General features: G+C 42.3%; 1 protein-coding gene across 5 annotated transcripts; it reads left to right on the top strand.

Annotated features, from left to right (window-relative positions):
- Positions 1-4,675: 4,675 nt before the first annotated feature.
- On the top strand, positions 4,676-19,374 carry LOC105484744 (ubiquitin conjugating enzyme E2 T). 5 transcript variants are annotated; one of them, XM_011746662.3, is made up of 8 exons: positions 4,916-5,010; positions 11,684-11,856; positions 12,444-12,513; positions 14,241-14,346; positions 14,461-14,559; positions 14,702-14,785; positions 15,504-15,673; positions 18,315-19,374. In XM_011746662.3, exons 2-7 carry the CDS (start codon positions 11,748-11,750, stop codon positions 15,627-15,629), a joined length of 594 nt encoding a protein of 197 aa, XP_011744964.1. In that variant the 5' UTR covers positions 4,916-5,010; positions 11,684-11,747; the 3' UTR covers positions 15,630-15,673; positions 18,315-19,374. The 5 variants fall into 5 exon arrangements, with proteins under 5 accessions (XP_011744966.1, XP_011744964.1, XP_011744963.1 ...); XM_011746664.3 differs by lacking the exons at positions 4,916-5,010; positions 18,315-19,374 and adding an exon at positions 4,676-4,778 and having other exon boundaries at positions 15,504-15,808; XM_011746661.2 differs by lacking the exon at positions 18,315-19,374 and having other exon boundaries at positions 15,504-15,808.
- Positions 19,375-19,691: the final 317 nt, after the last annotated feature.

Here is a 19,691-nt window from a genome sequence, read left to right as displayed (position 1 = left end):
ATTGCAATTAAAAATTTTTGGCCAGACGTGATGGCTCACGCTTGTAATCCCAGCACTTTGGAAGGCCAAGGCGGGCAGATCACTTAAGGTCAGGAGTTCGAGACCAGCTTGGCTAACCCCATCTCTACTAAAAATACAAAAAGTAGCTGGGTATAGTGGCAGGTGCCTGTAATCCCAACTACTCAGGAGGCTGAGGCAGGAAAATCGCTTGAACCTGGGAGACGGAGGTTGCAGTGAGCCAAGATTACACCACTGTACTCCAGCCTGGGTGACAGAGCAAGACTGTCTCAAAAAAAAAAAAAAAAAAAAAATTATTCATGAGATTTACTTTGTAACATATCACAGTGGGACCTCCTCTTATTCCAATTCAGCCTCTTGCTGATAATTTGTATTGCCCTTAAGCACCCAAATAGAACTCTCAGTAAAGGATAAAAGAAAAATTGGTATTAAATCAAATAGGTAGGAATACTCAGCTAGAAGCCTAATCCTATTCACAGTCCTCATGCATCATTTCAGTATTATGTTCCTGGTATATGATAGCTGCTCCTATATATATATAACTTTATGTTTTACTGGCATACTGGTCTTCTAATAAGGATTTTTGAACTGGAGTACATTTTTCAGGGATCAATAATGATGATTCTTTTGGCTGCATTCTTTTTGTATTCAGAATTAGGAGGCAAAAAATATCTAGTTCCAGTTGTTTAAATAAGCTAAAATTGACCCACTCCAGGTTAAATCCTTACTTTCCCAAGAGATAGGAACTAACATTTCTTTCTTTTTTGGAGACAATTGGTACCAACATAACTCACTGCAGGCTCGAACTCCTGAGCTCAAGCAATTCTCCTCCTACCTCCTGAGTATCTGGGACTATAGGCACATAAAATAAAATTATGTTATTTTATTTTTAAGCAGATACGGGTCTCGCTATTTTGCCCAGGCTGGTCTTGAACTCCTGGCCTCAAGCAGTCTTCCCACCTCAGCCTCCCAAAGTACTGAGATTTTAGGTGTGAGCCACCATGCCCAGCCTGAGCTTAAATTTCAACAAGAATTCAGTCTCTTTTTCTTTTTCTTTTTTTTTAAACGGAGTCTCCAGGCTGGAGTGCAATGGCACGATCTCAGCTCACTGCAACCTCTACCTCCCGGGTTCAAGCGATTCTCCTTGAGAAGCTGGGACTATAGGCGCTCACCACCATGCCTAATTTTTGTATTTTTAGTAGAGACAGGGCTTCACCATATTGGCCAAGCTCTTGACCTTGTGATCCACCTGCCTTGGCCTACCAAAGTGTTGGGATTACAGGCATGAGCCACCACGCCAGGCCAAGAATTCAGTCTCAATATAAGGAAGTTCCAGGAAGCCAGAAGTACTTCCTTACCATACCTATTTTATTTGCTTCTTTTCTTTTTTTTTTTTTTTCCTGTGGAAGTAAGTATGTAATACCTTCTTTGGAGATTTTACAGAAAAGTGTAAGTAGCTAAATTCCCTGGATAGTTTAAGTGCATACCTACTTGGAGAGAAAGAAATATAGCTTCTGGCTGTATGATTATTGAAAGTAGTAATAATTATTATAATCTAATTAATTTTACAGGCTCGGCCAAAAAAGATGCCATGAAAACATTCATCTACCTATAATGACTTAAAAAGATTTTCACATCAAAATCCTATTTTTTCTAAAACATCTTTCCCAACCAGGGCTTTCTGAGAATAACTTACACAATCAGCTCATTAAACAAGTATGGTAATTTAAATTTCCTAAATAAGTACTCCATTCTTTTATTATTTATTTTTTATTTTTGAGACAGGGTCTCACTCTGGATTTGCAGTGGTGCAATCACAGCTCACTGCAGCCTCAACCTCCTGGGCTCAAGCAATCCTCTTACCTCGGCCTCCCAAGTAGCTGGGACTACAGGCATGCACCACCATGCCTGGGTAAGTTTTGCATTTTTTGGTAGAGATGGGGTTTTGCCATGTTACCCAGGCTGGTCTCAAACTCCTGGGCTCAAGCGATCTGCCCACCGAGGTCTCAAAAAAATAAAAAATAGGCCAGGAGCAGTGACTCACGCCTGTAATCCCAGCACTTTGGGAGGCCGAGGCGGGCGGATCACAAGGTCAGGAGATCGAGACCATCCTGGCTAACACGGTGAAACCCCATCTCTACTAAAAATAGAAAAAATTAGCTGGGCAAGGTGGTGGCTGACTGTAGTCCCAGCTACTCGGGAGGCTGAGGCAGGACAATGGCGTGGACCCAGGAGGCGGAGCTTGCAGTGAGCTGAGATTGCGCCACTACACTCCAGCCTGGGCGACAGAACGAGACTCCGTCTCAAAAAAATAAAATAAAATAAAAAATAAAAAGAAATAAAAATAAAAATTAAAAAAGGATATATTTTCATATACTAGTGAATAAATCCTGACAAGTAATACTGTTTAAAAATAAAATACAATTTTATACTTTTACAAGTACTTAAGCAAGCCTGCTGTGATGTGTTGTTAAAGTGAAGAAACCTTTATAAAATAATAGTTTTCATAGCTACACTTTAAAAATAAATTATAACATTAGAATGCTCCATTTTAACAAACCATAACACCTGTAAAAAGTTTATGAAAATCTTTTAGCCTGGCCTCTATTCCCACCAGTTAACATACCCCCCTCTGGTGGACAAATGGAAACGGTACATTTAGTGTATGGGGTTCTTTCTCTTTTTTTTTTTTTTTCTTTCTCTTTGTTTTCTTCCTCCCTCTCTACCTACTTTTCTTCCTTCCTCTTTTTTCTTCTATCCTTTTCTCTTTCCTCTCTGTTGCCAAAATTATAGGGACTTACTTGTTTTATCAAACCATCTCTCTTTTCCACCAGACTCAATACAGTTCTTGCTTTTTCTTTTTTTTTTTTCTGAGATGGAGTCTCGCTCTGTCGCCCAGGCTGGTGTGCAGTGGCCGAATCTCAGCTCACTGCAAGCTCCGCCTCCCCAGTCCACGCCATTCTCCGGCCTCAGCCTCCGGAGTAGCTGGGACTACAGGCGCCCGCCACCATGCCTGGCTAGTTTTTTGTATTTTTTTTAGTAGAGACAGGGTTTCACCGTGATAGCCAGGATGATCTCGATCTCCTGACCTCGTGATCCGCCCGTCTCGGCCTCCCAAAGTGCTGGCATTACAGGCTTGAGCCACCGCGCCCGGCCAGTTCTTGCTTTTTCTAAGAGACATTTTAAAGATCTATTTCTCAGAGAAACACCCAAGGAAGTAATCAAGTTCAGTTCTGAAGACAGAACTGTAATTGAGATACAATTACAGTTGGGGCAGGAAGAAAATAAAAACAGGTATTGAAAGGATTAAAACAGAAAACAGTAGTAAAATAAGCAGGAACTCAATTATGACAGAAAACACTTCACTAAATGCTGAGTAAATGCTAACAATAAATGCAAAACCCCAACAGCGAACTGGAACTAGACTGGACAAGAATGGGATTCCTTGTTTGTTTCAGAACTTTACAATTAATAAACTACTGTAGTTGGCTTATTCCTGCAACTAAGGTGAGGAACCCCAGGGGAGCATCACAGAGTCCTAGTGAACATGTGGGGCTCTTGAGAGAAAACACACCACACAATGGTTATGGGGAACTACTTGCCACTTAACCCCAGTTTCGACTAGATGTAGACATCACTGCTGTGGCCAAAATTATACTTACTTCCAAGTTTAAAAAGAGACTGATTATTACTCCGTTACCAATAATAGTAATAAACAGTATAATAGTAATAATAATAAATTACTATTAGTATTATCATCATTATTCCAAAGCTACATAGTGAGCTGAGAGCAGTCAGATGAGGGTTGGCTTTTTGTTCGTTTGTTTTTCCACCCACAGCATTCCCAAAGGCTAGTCAAGTTCCAGCCACATCCTTTAGGTTAAGTCAGGTCTGTGCCATCTTTCAGCGCTCATGAAGCATTGGCCTCTTGCAGAGGCAGCTCTGAGAAGTTAAGGTTGGCTTAACCATAAACAGGTTCTTCCTTGTTCAGTACCATGCATCTAGCGTTGGAAGACGGTTTAAAAGTCATCTATTCCAGCTGGGCACAGTGGCTCACGCCTGTAATCCCAGAACTTTGGGAGGCTGAGGCGGGTGGATCACCTGAGGTCAGGAGTTCAAGACCAGCCTGGCCAACACGGTGAAACCCCGTCTCTACTAAAAATACAAAAATTAGCTGGGCGTGGTGGCAGGTGGCTGTAATCCCAGCTACTCCGGAGGCTGAGGCAGGAGAATCGCTTGAACCCGGGAGGCAGAGGTTGCAGTGAGCTGAGATTGCTCCATTGCACTCCAGCCTGGGTGACAGAGCAAGACTCTGTCTCAAAAAAAAAAAAAAAAAAAAAAAGTCATCTATTCCAAACTGCCACCCAGTACAAGGATCCTTTCTGCACTATCCCTGACAAGTGATAACCTAACTTCCACTTGAACATTTCCAGTGATGAAGGAATTCACTACCCCCTACGTTTACCTATTTTGTTCTTCAGAGTTCTAATTGATAGAATGCTTTATTTAGCTAAGTTCTGCATCTCTTAGACTTTCATCCGTTGTCCTTAAATGTGTCCTCTGAAGTAGTAAAATCTCCCATGTGAAAAATACTTAAAGGAAGACAGCTATCACGTATTCTCTTTTCCAGATTAAATATTTCTGGTTCCTTTCATTTTTCTTGCTAAGAAACGATTTCCAGCTCCTTCCTTGGTCTGACAGAGCCGACTTCGTAACCGAACTTGGACCCCCGGATGTCTTCTCAGGGTTGAGCGCAGCGGGTAAGACGCTGAATGGCTGCGCGCGGTGCGCGCTCTCATTTGAATGCGTGAGCGTTCAGAGCGCTGGCCAATAGAGAGGAGCGGTGGCTGCGCTTCTTTCCCGGGGGTTACTGTGGGCCAATCACAATCTTCTCCAGACAGGGGGCGGAGCTACGCCAACCGTCCGAGGTCGCGCAGGCGCTGGTACCAAGTTGGTCCGCCGGTTGCCGCGTTGTGAGGGGTGTCCGCGCAGGTAAGTAAGGAGAGTATTCCGGTTCCCGATCTGAAAGAACGTACACCGGAGGAGGTCACTGAGTCTTGGGGGGAAGGAGTCCTGTGTCCGCCCAACATGGGAGTTTTCGTCTCCTCTGAAAGGAGAGCCTCAGAAAAGCCACCGTTGAGCGGAGGGTCTCACAGTATCTTTGCATGAAATCGTGGTCAGAGCTCCCCCTAGCCGTCCTCCTGCCACGGCGGGGAGAAATTTGCCACTAGAAAGGACGTAACAGCCCACTACTTGCTGCGGGTTGTGCACTGGCTGTTCTTTTGCCTTCTTCAGCATCTGGTCCAAACCCACGTTTCGTTCATTAATTACCCAAATTTACTGCAGACTTGATACAAAAAAAAAAGACTAGGGACCTGCCGTCAAGGAATTCCCCCTAAGGAGAAGAAACTATCAGATGAATTAGAACACGATGCAAATAGATGTGGACTCACAGAGGGTGACGTTGAAAAGGTGTGAGGGGTGGGGATGCATTACTGGAGAATGAGTTGTGATTTAATACGTACTTATCTAAAGGTGTGAAAGAATAATACTTTTATGAGCAGCAGGAATAGGGCAGTGTGGCTGAAGCACGAGTTTGTGGAAAGTAGATACTGGATATAAGGCGGAATATAAGGGTTAGATTGTAAAGAACCTTTATACCTTGAAAAATAGGCAGTTATTCGTGGCATTTAAGCCACAGAATGGCATATGCCAATTTTGGTTAATATAGTGAGGCTGGAGTCTGATTGATTCCTTGGGAGAAATTTCCTTGCTTGTTCTAATCCTTTTACCATGGCTTTCCACTGTTCTCGTTTTATATAAAGGTACACTTTATACTTGTGATATTTTAATGTACAGTCAGCCCTCAGTATCCATGAGGGATGGTTCCAGGACATCCTGCGGATCCCACATCCACCAAAGGTCAAGTCCCAGATATAAAATGGTGTAGTATTTGCATGTAACCTATGCATGTCCTCCCATATACTTTAAGAGATGGGGATCTCCTTTGTTGCGCAGACTGGTTTTTTTTGTTTTTTTGTTTTTTTGGTTTTTTTTCCCAGAAAGAGTCTCGCTCTGCCACCCAGGCTGGAGTGCGGTGGCACGATCTTGGCTCACTGCAACCTCCGCCTTCTGGGTTGAAGCTATTCTCCTGCCTCAGCCTCCCAAGTAGCTGGGATTACGGGCATGCACCACCACACCCTGCTAATTTTTGTATTTTTAATAGAGACAGGGTTTCCTCATGTTGGCCAGGCTGGTCTCAAACTCCTGACCTCAAGTCACCCACCCACCTTGGCCTCCCAAAGTGCTGGGATTACAGGTGTGAGCCACCATGCCTGTCCAGTTTTGTTTTGTTTTTGAGACAGTGTCTTGCTTTGTTGCCCAGGTTGGAGTGCAGTGGCACAATCTCAGCTCACTGCAACCTCCACCTCCCGAGTTCAAGCCTTTCTCCTGCCTCAGCCTCCTGAATAGCTGGGATTACAGGCACCCACCACCGCAGCTGGCTGATTTTTGTATTTTTAGTAGAGAGGGTATTTCCCTATGTTGGCCAGGCTGGTCTCGAACTCCTGACCTCAAGTGATCCACCTGCCTCGGCCTCCCAAAGTGCTGGGATTGCAGGCATGAGCCACTGCACCAGGACGCACAGGCTGGTCTTGAACCTCTGCATGTCCTCCCATATACTTTATTTATTTTAGAGATGGGGTTCTCCTTTGTTGCACAGGCTGGTCTTGAACCCCTGGCCTCAAGTGATCCTTCTGCCTTGGTCTCCCAAATTGCTGCAATTACAGGTGTGAGCCACCATGTCCAGCCTCGCGCCCATACACTTTGAATTATTTCTTGATTACTTATAATACCTAATAAAATGCTAAGTAAATTGTTGTTACACTGTATTGTTTAGGGAATAATGACAAGAAAAAATGTATAGTACATGTTTGGACGAGTTTTGTTTTTTTGTTTTTTTGCTTTTTTGTTTTTTGAGACAGAGTCCTAATCTATCGTCCAGGATAGGGTGCAGTGGCGTGATCTCGAAGTACAAAACGCTTTCAGCAAAAAATCTTTATTTTTAAGAAAAAAGTATTTTTTCTCATTTTCTATTTCTGTCATAAATTTTTATTCTTTCCAGTGGAACCAAAACTTGAACTTCCTTATGGTTGATACATGCCCAGCAAGACTGATCAAAGAAAAGATGGCACAGATAAACCGTGTTAGAAATGAAAATGGAAACATAACTATAGATAACTACAAAGATTAAAAAGATAAGGCATTACACAAATACATGTAAAGTTGCATGTAATAGATAAATTTGTGGAAAAATTTAACTTGCCAAATTGATGCAAGAATAAATAACTTGAATAATATTTAAATAAATTGGATTTGTAGTTTAACATTTTCTCAAAATGAAAACACCAGGACCAGATAGAGTTATTCCAGACAACCTAGTAACAAATTATCTCTTGGACTAATCCACAATATATATTTTAAAAAAAAAGGAGGCAATGCTCCCTAACTCATTTTAGGAGGCTACAATAACCTTGATACCTAATAAAGACAAAATTAGAAAGGACAGTTATAGGCCAGTCTTATTGATTAGCATAGTGTTAAAAGTTTTCCCTTTAAGGTTAGAAATCTGACAAGAATGCCAACTATCAGCTTTTCTTTCTTTTTTTTTTTTTTGCTGTTGTTGAGACAGTCTCACTCTGCCACCAGGCTGGAGTGCAGTGGCACAATCATGGCTCACTGCAGCCTCCATCTCTCCAGGCTCAGGTCATCCTCCCACCTCAGCCTCCTGAGTAGCTGGGATTATGCTAGCATGTCTGGCCTAGCTATCAGCTTTTGTTTTCAACATTGTACTGGAAGTTACTGCCAGAATAGAAGGCAGGAAAAGAATTAGAAAGGAAGAAATAAACTGATTATATGTGGATGACATGATTGTCAGTGTGGAATTACCATTCCCAGACCGCTCCCCACCCCAAATAGATTCATCATTACCATTACTAAGGCTTTGGTTAAAAATCAATTAGATTGACTGGGCGAGGTGGTTCACGCCTGTAATCCCAGCAGTTTGAGAGGCTGAGGCAGGTGGATCACCTGAGTTTGAGAGTTCGAGACCAGCCTCACCAACATGGAGAAACCCTGTCTTTACTAAAAAAATACAATATTAGCCAGGCCTGGTGGCACATGCCTGTAATCCCAGCTACTCAGGAGGTTGAGGCAGGAGAATCGCTTGAACCGGGGAGGTGCAGGCTGTGGTGAGCCAAGAGCACACCATTGCACTCCAGCCTGGGCAACAGGAGTGAAACTCTATCTCAAAAAAATTTAAAAATCAATTAGATTTACATGTATCAGGCCGGGCGCGGTGGCTCAAGCCTGTAATCCCAGCACTTTGGGAGGCCGAGACGGGCGGATCACGAGGTCAGGAGATCGAGACCATCCTGGCTAACACGGTGAAACCCCATCTCTACTAAAAATACAAAAAAAACTAGCCGGGTGAGGTGGCGGCACCTGTAGTCCCAGCTACTCTGGAGGCTGAGGCAGGAGAATGGCGTGAACCCGGGAGGCGGAGCTTACAGTGAGCTGAGATCTGGCCACTGCACTCCAGCCCGGGCCACACAGCGAGACTCCATCTCAAAAAAAAAAAAAAAAAAAAAAAAAAAGATTTACATGTATCAGTAAGAAATGGGTAGTAAGTAGTGTTTTTGAAAAGATAGCAAAAATATAAAGTACTTAGAAATCAGTCTGACAAAAGTTAGGTAAAGCTTTGTAGAGAAAATTATAAAACCTTTGGAAAGCATCAAAAAAAGACTGAAACAGCGTGCTCATGGATCTTAGGATTCAGTATCATAAAGATACCAGTTATCTCCAAATTGATCTATAGCATCAATAAAATTACAATCCAAATCACAGAACCCTGTTATGATTTGGATTGTAATTTCATATATACATATTTATGTATATATTTATGGACTTATGAACAGATTGTCAAATCTATGTGGAAGAGCAAACAGTCAAGAATAAGTCATTCCTGAATAAAAAGTGGATAAGCTACAGTAAAACATCACATTGTATACCTTAAATATATACAATTTGTATTTGCCAGTTATATACCTCAGTAAAGCTGGGGAAAAAATTAAATAATAATAAATGAATAAGCTATAGTAAATCAAACAGTGGAGTATTGTCTCAGAAATAATCCACTTGACCGATAGAACAAATTCAAGAGTCCCAAAACAAATCCACACATATAGAAATTTAATTTATAGTAATATCAGCAGGAAAAGGATGGACATTCAGTAAATGGTGTTAGAACAATTGACTATTCATATGAGGAAAAACTTTAAATTGGGCCCCCCCTCACTCACTATGCATAAAATTCAATTCCTAGTGAATTCAATATTTAAATTTGAAAAGCAAAATTATAAAATATTTGAAGACTATGTAGGAATATCCCTACATTTGGGGGTAAGGAAAAATTTAATACACAAAGTATAAATGTAAAGGAAGAGATTTTAAGATTGATTATGTTAAGAGTATGTGTTCGGCCGGGCGTGGTGGCTCAAGCCTGTAATCCCAGCACTTTGGGAGGCCGAGACGGGCGGATCACGAGGTCAGGAGATCGAGACCATCCTGGCTAACCCGGTGAAACCCTGTCTCTACTAAAAAATACAAAAAACTAGCCAGGCGAGGTGGCGGGCGCCTGTAGTCCCAGCTACTCGGGAGGCTGAGGCAGGAGAATGGCTTGAACCCAGGAGGCGGAGCTTGCAGTGAGCCGAGATCCGGCCACTGCACTCCAGCCTGGGCGACAGAGTGAGACTCTGTCTCAAAAAAAATTAAATAAAGAGTATGTGTTCATTGAAAGACACCATTTACAACATGGAAAGATAAGCACAAACTGGGGGATATTTGTAACACATATTAAAGGATTGGTGTCAGCTGGGCACGGTGGCTCACACCTGTAATCCCAGCACTTTGGGAGGCCGAGGTGGGTGGATTACGAGGTCAGGAGTTCAAGACCAGCCTGGCCAAGATGGTGAAACCCCATCTCTACTAAAAATACAAAAATTAGCCAGGTGTGATGGCGGGCACCTGTAATCCCAGCTGCTCAGGAGGCTAAGGCAGAGAATTGCTTGAACGCAGGAGGCGGAGGTTGCAGTGAGCTGAGATTGCACCACTGCACTCCAGCCTGGGCAACAGAGCGAGACTCCTTCTCAAAAAAAAAAAAAAAAAAGATTGGTGTCCTTTGCTTGGTTAGTAGTTAGAGGGAGAACTAGAGTTGAGAAGAGTGTTGGGTGAATGTGTGGGTGTTGGTTTTAGGTGAGAGAGATTTTGAGCATATTTGAATATTGAGAGTGAGAAAGATGGAATAATTGATGGACTGGTATCCCTGAAGATTGAGAGAAGGTGGAATCCATAATACATGGAGAGAACCTTGGACATTTAACATTTGTTTGTGCCCGAGAATGTTGACTGTCTTTACCATTCTTGCTCTCACAAAGCATATGTAGACTTCCTCACAACAGCTAATACTTGTCAAGTCCCTTACTATGTCAGGCATGTTAAGGCTACAATAGTAAGCAAAATCAGACCCAGGCCTGGCCTCATGAGTTTATTATTTATCAGTGGAAACACCCATTATTTAAAACCTTTAGTGTTTTTATTTTTTGTAGAACTTTTTGCATTTTTAATTCTTTGTCTTTTCTTTTCTTTTTTTTTTTTTTTTGAGACGAAGTCTTGCTCTATAGCCCAGGCTGGAGTGCAGTGGCTCAATCTCGGCTCACTGCAACCTCCGCCTCCCAGGTTCACGCCATTCTCCTGCCTCAGCCTCCCAAGTAGCTGGGACTACAGACACCCGCCACCATGCCTGGCTAATTTTTTTGTATTTTTATAGAGACGGGGTTTCACCATGTTAGCCAGAATGGTCTTGATCTCCTGACCTCATGATCCGCCCGCCTTGGTCTCCCAAAGTGCCGGGATTACAGGCATGAGCCACCACGCCCAGCCAACATTTTTAATTCTTTATTTTAAAAACATATTTGCTTGAGTAGATAAACGTTCACCAGAAGGGAATGGAAAAAACTCAGATTCCCTTGTCAGAATAGAGATTAATAAGAGGAATCTTGGCCTGGTGTGGTGGCACACACCTGTACTTCCAGCTACGTAGGCGGCTGAGATGGGAGGATCGCTTGAGCCCAGCAGGTGGAGGTTGCAGTGAGCTGAGATTGTGCCACTGCACTCCAGCCTGGTTGACAGAGCAAGACCCTGCCTCCAAAAAAAAAAAAAACCAGGTGCATTGACTCATGCCTGTAATCCCAGCACTTTGGGAGGCCAAGGCAGGCGGATCATCTGAGGTCAAGGCATTTGAGACCAGCCTGGCCAACATGGCGAAACCCTGTCTCTACTAAAAATACAAAAATTAGCTGGGCATGGTGGCGCACGCCTATAATCCCAGCTACTCTGGAAGCTGAGGCACGAGAATTGCTCAAACCCAGAAGGTGGAAGTTGCAGTGAGCTGAGGTGGTGTCACTGCCCTCCAGCCTGGGTGACAGAGTGAAACTGTGTCACAAAAAAGAGGACTCTGTCCCCCGCCCTCACTACATTGAAACTGTTTGCTGAAAACTTCATAGTCATTATTGCTGACGATTTTATGGTTGCCTCTTTTCTCCTCCAGTGCATCCCAGCCAGCTCTTAGTGTGGAGCAGTGAACTGTGTGTGGTTCCTTCTACTTGAGGATCATGCAGAGAGCTTCACGTCTGAAGAGAGAGCTGCACATGTTAGCCACAGAGCCACCCCCAGGCATCACATGTTGGCAAGATAAAGACCAAATGGATGATCTGCGAGCTCGTAGGTATCAAATCATGTATATGATGGAAGTCATGACCCTATTGAAGATTGTGCTGAAATAAACTATTTTGTATATTCTTCTGAAGTAAGGAACAGTTATAAGGTCAGAGTGCCCTACCATCTTTCTACCCTAATTTGTTTACATTTATAAAAGGTTTGCTTGACATTTCTTGCTTCTTTGACTTTTTATTATACCTTCTGCTGATTTATAGCCAAGATTTAAAGCAGTGAAGCAGTGTTTAGATCAAAGATAACCATCTCAAATATCTGTGAAGCCAGATGGGAAACATACATGATTAGAATACTGCAGTCCAAACAAAACAAATCTGTAGGTTGTATTTGGTCTTGTGGCCAGCATTTTGCAACTTCTGCTTTAGATTTTATATATGTCCTTTGACACCATTAACTTTTTGAGTACATTAGCATTGTGGTGTGTTGCATGAGGACTTGTTAAAGTCCTGAGAGAGAATTATTGTCCTAGGCCTAGTTTCTCTATTAGGACCATAGACCTCATTAGCTCCATATGGTGGTAATTCAAATGATCTGATTCCCTTTTAACTTTTTCTTTCTTTCTTTTTTCTTTTAAGAAATATTAGGTGGAGCCAACACACCTTATGAGAAAGGTGTTTTTAAGCTAGAAGTTATCATTCCTGAGAGGTTAGTATGAATCAGCTTCTCAACCTACATAGTAAAGTGCATTTATTGGGAGACAGAGCAATGTAGTAGATAGAGCATAAAGGACTAGGTTTTAATCCTGGCCTTATCATGACTTAATGTGACCTTGACCAAGTTATTTTATCTCTCTGGAGTTCAGTTTCCTTCTCCAGAATAATGGGCCAGATCACATCAAAGACCCCCTCACTTTTTCAATTGTGGTAAAATATACATAACATAATGTTGACCATTTTTAAGTGTACAGTTCAGTGGTATTAAATACATTCACATAGTTGTGCAACCATCACCAACATCTATCTCCAGAACTTTTCATCCTCCCGAACTGAAACTTCATAGCCATTAAACTCTTAACTCCCCATTTCTCCCTGCTCTCAACCCCTGGTAACCACTACTGTGCTTTCTTTTAAGCTCCTCCTCACTTTTTCTTTTTTCTTTTTTTTTTTTTTTTTTTGAGACAGAGTCTCGCTCTGTCGCCCAGGCTGGAGTGCAGTGGCGCAATCTCGGCTCACTGCAAGCTCCGCCTCCCGGGTTCACGCCATTCTCCTGCCTCAGCCTCCTGAGTAGCTGGGACTACAGGCGCCCGCCACCGCGCCCGGCTAATTTCTTGTATTTTTAGTAGAAACGGGGTTTCACCGTGGTCTCGATCTCCTGACCTTGTGATCCGCCCGCCTCGGCCTCCCAAAGTGCTGGGATTACAGGCGTGAGCCACCGCGCCCGGCTCACTTTTTCTTTAACATTTATTTTAGGTTCCGGGGTACATGTGCAAGTTTGTTATATAGGTAAACTCATGATGTCACGGGGATTTGTTGTACAGATTATTTCGTCACCCAGGTACTAAGCCTAGTGTCCAGTAGTTTTGCCCTTCTCTGTCCTCCCACCCTCCACCCTCAGGTAGGCCCCAGTGTCTGTTGTTCCCCTCTTTGTGTCCATATGTTCTTATCATTTAGCTCCCACTTATAAATGAGAGCATGTGGTATTTGGCTTTCTGTTCCTGCAAAGACCATGATCTCATTGTTTTTTATGGTTAAGGCCCCTTTTAATTCAAGTCTCCTTTAAGGCTCTCATCAGGTAAGTTACAGTTGTAGTTTTGTACAGAACTGAGAAGGGAAGAAATGACTATATAACAGTTGAAACATAGGTATGTAATCACTAGGTCAGATCCTGGCCAAACTTGTTAAAGTCTTGAGAGAATAGCTTAATAATCATGTGGTGCATCAGTTCTAAAAATAGACTGGGAACTTTGCAAGGTCTGTGTCTCACAAAAGATACATAATAACCAAATGCAATGTATAAATTGTAATTGAGTACTGTTTTGAAAAATCCAGCTATAAAAAACAAAAGGAGAACAATTGAAATCTGAACAGTAAATGATATTAGGGAATTAGTTCTTAAATTTTTCATAGGGGTAATAGTATTGCATTTATATGGGAGAATGTTCTTATTCTTAGAAGATATGCTCTAGTATTTAAAAGGTAAAGTGGCTTGAATCCAGGTGGTAGATATACAGGTGTTTTCAGTACTGTTATTTCAAACTGATTTATTGTAAATTTTCATAATGAAAATTTAGGAGGAAAGAAAGTTTTCCTCCCAAAGGCTGGCTCCCTGACATTTCTATAATACTAACATTATTATGACCAAGAAACTATTTTAAATGTATTTAGAAGCAAAATTATATAATGAAAATTACCTGTTGTCTTATTCTTTCATAGGTACCCATTTGAACCTCCTCAGATCCGATTTCTCACTCCAATTTATCATCCAAACATTGATTCTGCTGGAAGGATTTGTCTGGATGTTCTCAAATTGCCACCAAAAGTGAGTTGTGGGTAAATGGTTGACTCTACAGCATTCTGTTTTCTTCATCTATTAAACTTGAATTAGAGTGTCACATTATAATATAAAAGCAACTGTTTATCTGTTTGTGTATAGGGTGCTTGGAGACCATCCCTCAACATCGCAACTGTGTTGACCTCTATTCAGCTGCTCATGTCAGAACCCAACCCTGATGACCCGCTCATGGCTGACATAGTAAATATCTCCATTTTCCTCTGCAACATATATCCTACCTTGTCTATACTGCTAACTCTCCCTGTGTGAGGATAGCTGCAGCAGCTCTAACTGACCACTGCAAATCATTTTTTTCTCCATTAACTCTTTGATTTCATCTCAGTCCTCAGAATTTAAATATAATAAGCCAGTCTTCCTCAAGAATGCCAGACAGTGGACAGAGAAGCATGCAAGACAGAAACAAAAGGTATGATGTTTGCTACTATTGTTAGTTAATTAAGTATATATAGTATAAAGTATATATGTATAAATAATGTTTTTTAGATTTGCCAAATTTGTACTGAACTCTAGAATGCCTGATCTTTTTCTCCTATTGCAACCTTCTAAATAATCATTCAGCAAAATAGCCTAATAGCTCAACCAACAGTAGATGTTTCATAACAGTTGTCATCTATTGGCAACACTAGAGGGCAGGCAGCATCTGGTTAATTTTTTTTTTATATTACAGATAGCAAGGATAGCGGGGTGGTGTCTCAGATTCTTTTTTTCTAAGTTGTCCTTTTAACACTGAGAAGAATCTATATTTGCAGGGACTAGTTGCAGAGATAGGGGGAAACTTATGGGACCATTCGTGGAAGAAGGTTGAAGGAAAAACTTCAGGTTGATAGAATTTCCTCATTTAGCAAAATGCAAATTACAGGAACATGGAAGTTAACACATGATAGTTCTTGCTGAGTTATACCATCTTTCAGATTGAGTTAAATAGCAGTTGTGTTACTTGTAAAAAGAAATAAAAATTTTAAAAAATTGAGAAAGATGTTTTTGAGAGAATATCGTATGCACAATGCTGTATATAAATCTTGCAGCAAAGAAGTACATGGAAATAATATTACAGAGCTTCATTTTTCTCCATCCTGGCATTTGTGTGAACCTTACTGTATTTCACCCTGTCTCCTCCCTTTTAGGTTGATGAGGAAGAGATGCTTGATAATATACCAGAGGCTGGCGACTCCAAAGTACACAACTCAACACAGAAAAGGAAGGCCAGTAAGCTAGTAGGCGTAGAAAAGAAATTTCATCCTGATATTTAGGGGACTTGTCCTGGTTCATCTTAGTTAATGTGTTCTTTGCGAAGGTGATCTAAGTTGCCTACCTTGAATTTTTTTTTAAAATATATTTGATGACATAATTTTTGTGTAGTTTATTTATCTTGTACATATGTATTTTGAAATCTTTTAAACCTGAAAAATAAATAGTCATTTATTGTTGAGTATGTGTTTATCCTGAATGTGTGTCTGGGAGTAAACTGGCCAGAGAGGTATATAATCAGAACGTTAAAATATTTGGAATTGTTGTCCTTTAGTTTGCCAACTTCCCAGCACCGCTATGGACTCTGAATGTTTGACACAGATGTAAAATAGCTGTAGAAACAATTCAATTACCCTTACGCTTTCAGGGATGATAGCTTTTCTGAGGTCTTAAAATAATGTGGTAAGAAGATAATAGATCCTTTTGCAAATTTATTTTTTTGCAGCTTTCACTTTTTGTGATTTACATAGCTGACCAGAATTCTGTGATAAAACTTTTCATTTGTTCAACAAATACTTATTGAACACCTACTATGTGCCAGGTATTATGCTAGTGTTTGAGAATGAAATGGTGAGAAAATTGGATGTGAGATTAACCAAATACTCATAAAAATGTAAGTAGGGATTTCCTCTCTCCAGTATCATTTTATGGCAAGTACCACTCTGGACAATTTGGTGTCAAACTTGAATTCCCTACTCATGATTTTGTAATACACTTGACTTATCTTTATAATTCTATTTAAATGACAGAGATAACAGATTTGAGCAGAAATCAGCTGAAATAGGAGGAGATCACCCAGGCCAAGCTAAGACTTTGAGGAATGTTTTTTTTTTTTTTTTGAGACGGAGCCTCGCTCTGTCTCCCAGGCTGGAGTGCAATGACGCGATCTCCGCTCACTGCAACCTCCGCCTCCCAGGTTCAAGCGATTCTCCTGCCTCTCCTCCTGAGTAGCTGGGAATACAGACGCGCACCACCACACACAGCTAATTTTTGCATTTTTAGTAGAGATGGGGTTTCACCATGTTGGCCAGGCTGGTCTCAAACTCCTGACCTCATGATCCACCCGCCTTGGCCTCCCAAAGTGCTGGGATTACAGGCATGAGCCACCATGCCCGGCCTTGAGGAATGTATTATAGATACTGGACTTGCCTAGGCAGATGACTGAAGACTATAATGCCCTTGTCCATATCACAGTGTAGCAATGATGATTTTTTACCTAGGCTAGGCACCATGCATGTAAAATGCATCTCTGAATAGGCATCTTTCATTCTTCTACCTATGAATTACCTTGTACTCTTTACTGAGCAGCAGCCTGCCATACTGCTTATGTGGTGGTTGGACTCATGCAAAGAAAAGAAGTATGAATTTATATAATCCATTAATGACAGGTCATGGCAGAAGCTAAAAATATAAATTTCTAACGTCTACAGTATTTTTGAACCCACTTTTCAAAATCAGTTACTGGTCTTTTTTTAAAGCCCAGGAATTAATTCTATTCCAGGCTTGTTTCCTATGCTTATGCATACTTAAGTCAGGTTTGGAGTTCCTAGATACCATTAGTATATCAATTAGGATACTTACAGTTGTGAGTGAAATTCAACTCACACTGGCGATAATGAAAGAAGTTCATCGCCTTACTAAATAGAAAGTCCAGGGCTAAAGTGAACATCTGGGTTGGTGAATTCAAAGGCTCAACATTATCATCAAGATCTTGGTCTCTTTCCATCTGCCATCCATAGTATCAGCTTTCTCTTAGGCTGTTTGTTCCCTAAGTTTCTTCCCCTCCTAGGATGACTATCAGCAGCAGTTGGGGTTGTGTACTTTCTATCCAGCCAGGCCAGGAGGCTCTACTTTACATGAAACAAAAGTCCCTGTGGACCGCCCTGAAAGCAATCACTGTTGCCAGGGAAATGCCATGTGCTGATTGCTCTGGGCTAAACCCAGATAAGAAGTGAGAGATGGACTTAGGGAGTAGTTGTAGGAAAAGAGCACCTCCTGTAGGACAAAACCCCTTACACTTCTATCACCATGTCTGGTCAGCTCTACCAGCTACTTTTCCCTACCGCTACTTACAACACTAGTTCAGCTGCCATCATCTCTCACCTGCACTTTAGCCATAACCTTCTATCTTGTTTCCTTGCCCCCATTCTTGACCTTTGACACTCCATGCTCTTCACAGCAGCAAGAATAATCTTTTGACAATGTAAGTTGGATGTGGCTTCATTCCTCCAAGTGGCTTCATCTTGCAATTAAAAGCCTAGTCTCCTTCCCTGACCCGTAAGACCCCGCATGATCTGACCCCTGCTTGCCTTATCTGTCCATCCTCATTGCATACCCTCAAACCCCTTATACCTTACATTCCTCCATCCACACAGTCCTTTCAATGTCTTGAACACACCTAGCTCATTCCTACCTCAGGGATTTCACATATGCTGTTTTCTCTGCCTCCTACATTCCCCAGGATAGTCTCAGCTTGAATGTAGCTGCATCAGAAAGTCGTTTTCTATCCCATCTAAAGGAGCCCTAGATCCTCAGGTACTCTCTGGTCCATAACCTATTACCCTAATTAATTTTCTTTATAGCACTTGTACTTATCTGGAAATGTGTTCATTTTCTAATGTGTTTATTGTCTCACTCTAAGCGCTGGGGATATAGTGGCTACAAGGAACTTTTCTCTCTAATCACAGGAAACACCAGAGCCAAAAGCTATTAGAAATCATCCAACTATTTCTCTGCCTGAAGTACCGAGGACTGGACTAGAGAACAGAAGTGACTTGCCTGAGGATTTAAAAGCCCAGCTCCCTACTCCCAGCTCAGGGAAGGATGGGAAAAGGCTAAAAGCATGGACTTAAGTCAAGGAGACCCAGTTTCAGCTCTGGCAGTGCTGCTTACAAGTTGTGTGACCTTAGCTTTCTACTCAGTCCTATTTTTTCAGGTTTTGCCTCTGCAAAAGGGATGATGATGATGCTGCTGCTTAAGACTCATGAGGTTGTTGTGAGGATTGAATGAGATAATGCATGTAAAGCAGCCAGTACAGGGACTGGCATGGTGCTGACATTTATTGAGTGCTTAGCAAGGGCACTGGGGGATGGAGACCAACCATAGGTGGGCCTTTTTTTTTTTTTTTGAGACGGAGTCTTGCTCTGTCACCCAGGCTGGAGTGCAGTGGCCGGATCTCAGCTCACTGCAAGCTCCGCCTCCCGGGTTTACGCCATTCTCCTGCCTCAGCCTCCCGAGTAGCTGGGACTACAGGCGCCCGCCACTTCGCCTGGCTATTTTTTTTTTGTATTTTTTAGTAGAGACGGGGTTTCACCGTGTTAGCCGGGATCGTCTCTCGATCTCCTGACCTCGTGATCCGCCCGTCTCGGCCTCCCAAAGTGCTGGGATTACAGGCTTGAGCCACCGCGCCCGGCCCATAGGTGGGTCTTAAGGAGCTGCCCTGCCCACTGCCAACTTGCCAATCTGCTCTGTTCCTAGGATAAGCAAGCTGAGCTGTTTCTCAATTCCAAACCCCTAATTAAAGAGAGATGACATCCATGACTGATCATATAAACATTGCAGATTCCAAGTTCCCCTCTCCTGCTGCCCCCAACCCCCCTCTCCACCTCTCCCCAAAAGCTATCTAAATAAGAACAGATTTTACCACCCACTTTGTGGGCAGACTCAGCTGAGGCTGGAACTAGCTATTTATCCTTCGGCTGCTGCGGGAATTCAACACATACAAATAAAGCTCCTTTTCCAGCCAAGTGTGTATTTTTCCATCAGCACGTGGCCCCCCTGCTCAGGTTGTCTTGTTTAGGTTGAGGCAGCCCAAGGGAGGGAAGGACAAGGAAGGGGTGTGGGGCTATGATTTCAGAACCTGCTCCCTAGAATGGCTGGCTGCAAGACATCTTACAGTCCTGAACCACACTGGGCTGCCAGTGAAGCCCGGGAGAGGTTGGGGTGATGGACACAGACATGCTATACTGAGAAACAACACATTCCACTTTCTCCTTGCTTCTTGGCAAGTCGCCCCTGCCTCCTGCCATGGTCCCCAGAGTGTGTCCATCCCTCTGTCCATCTCT

The sequence above is a fragment of the Macaca nemestrina genome, chromosome 1 (assembly GCF_043159975.1).
Source record: "Macaca nemestrina isolate mMacNem1 chromosome 1, mMacNem.hap1, whole genome shotgun sequence".
Lineage (NCBI taxonomy): Eukaryota > Metazoa > Chordata > Mammalia > Primates > Cercopithecidae > Macaca > Macaca nemestrina.
This window is presented reverse-complemented; position numbering and strand designations above follow the sequence as displayed.

Bases quoted from the DNA above. Each gene is read 5' to 3' on its own strand.
- LOC105484744 (XM_011746662.3), top strand. From the start codon at position 11,748: ATGCAGAGAGCTTCACGTCTGAAGAGAGAGCTGCACATGTTAGCCACA. The intron at 11,857-12,443 runs GTAGGTATCAAA...TTTTCTTTTAAG, and splicing joins AATGGATGATCTGCGAGCTC to AAATATTAGGTGGAGCCAAC. The intron at 12,514-14,240 runs GTTAGTATGAAT...ATTCTTTCATAG, and splicing joins GAAGTTATCATTCCTGAGAG to GTACCCATTTGAACCTCCTC.